This window comes from Capsicum annuum, unplaced genomic scaffold, assembly GCF_002878395.1.
Source record: "Capsicum annuum cultivar UCD-10X-F1 unplaced genomic scaffold, UCD10Xv1.1 ctg82014, whole genome shotgun sequence".
Lineage (NCBI taxonomy): Eukaryota > Viridiplantae > Streptophyta > Magnoliopsida > Solanales > Solanaceae > Capsicum > Capsicum annuum.
The window spans coordinates 1143-2682 of record NW_025892775.1 but is presented as its reverse complement, the minus strand read 5'-3'; the positions used below and the strand labels follow the sequence as shown (position 1 = coordinate 2682).

General features: G+C 34.0%; 1 protein-coding gene across 1 annotated transcript; it reads left to right on the top strand.

The window, feature by feature from the left end:
• The first annotated feature begins 817 nt into the window (after positions 1–817).
• On the top strand, positions 818–1180 carry LOC107858350 (protein GLUTAMINE DUMPER 6). Its single transcript, XM_047405853.1, has one exon. The coding sequence runs from the start codon at positions 818–820 to the stop codon at positions 1178–1180; it is 363 nt and encodes a 120-aa protein (XP_047261809.1).
• Positions 1181–1540: the final 360 nt, after the last annotated feature.

The following is a 1540-nucleotide window of genomic DNA, read 5'->3' as shown; positions in this document are numbered from 1 at the left end:
CCAGCAAATATATGCAAAACAATGTATGTATATATATAAGAAGATTGTTGTAGACCTAAATATGACTAAGGAAAAATTAAATACATCTTATTTAAGAAAAAATGATTGTTATACGAGAAAAATGAGACACAAGACCCTCCCAAGTTAGTGGGTTCCGCTTGTCCCTTTTAAAAAAATTAAGTCCCTTGAACAACTGGATCAGTTGTTCGACAACGGCATTAGTTGTCTCAACAAATTTGCACAGTTGTTGAACAACTTCTCTAAGTTGTCGAACAACTTAGCGCAGTTGTCGAACAACTTTGATAGTTGTTGAATAACTTCACAAAGTTGTCGAACAACTATCAAAGTTGTTCGACTACTGGGAGAAGATGTTTGAACGAAAAAACTTAAAAAAAAAACTCAAAAAAATTTTGTTCCTCCCACCCAATTTTAAAAACTAAAAGGACCTCACTTAATTGGACAACTTGTTTGTCCCTTTTAATCCAAAGTCATACACCCACAAGTAAGAATTAACCTAGGGATAAATATGGAAATTGAAGAAATAAAAGTCTGACAAGACTTGAAAAATAATGCACCGTCGAATTTTTGAGTGCATAGATCATCAAGGAATACAGTATAGCCCAAGAAAGAATCCTAAACCTTTTGCCCCTTTTTTGGGCAGTGAATGTGAATGGTTTCTTGCTTGGATACTTCTACAACTATTTTCTAGTCTAATCTTATGCCTGCACTGTTAAAAACCCACTATTTTCTCTCTTATAAATACTAAACAAACATAACATAACATATCAATCAATACCAAATAGAAAAAAAAAAAAAGATGACAAATACTATGATGATGAATCCATCACATAACACAACTTCAACAGTAGTAGACTCAGGTTTTCACAGATGGAATTCCCCAGTCCCTTACCTATTTGGTGGGCTAGCAATTATAATGGGAGTAATAGCGTTAGCTTTGTTAATTATAACTTGTTCATACAAGAAACCTTCGTCAGAATCATCATCATCATCGCCATCATCATTGTCTGCGAACAATATTAATGAGTCCAATCATCGTCAAGAGAAGCCGGTAGAGCTAATGAAACTGGAGACGGAACCAAAGTTTGTTGTGATCATGCCCGGAGATTACAACCCTACGTGGTTAGCCAAGCCTACGCGCCATGAGCCTGACCAAGTCTAAGCAATCGCGCAGGCTTAGGTCAAAAGTCCAAAACGAACCATATCACTAAATTTTAGAACTATTGAGCTGATTGTTATTTTGTCTTTCAATTTTTTTACTATTATTTTTTTTGGTTAGTAAGCATAATTTTTTTCTGGGTAATAGGGTACTGCGGGACTGAAATGATGTACATAAGGTAAAGTAGAGTAATGTTGTAACAACTAATTAACTGCAATTCCAGCTAGTGTAATATTTTTTGTTTCAGTTTTTTTTCGTCCAAGTTTAAATATTTTTCGACTATTTGAATAATGTTGACCAATCATCGTTGATAAAAAAAAAATGTTTAAGAAAATTTAAGGATTAATTTAGAGCAGATGCGGA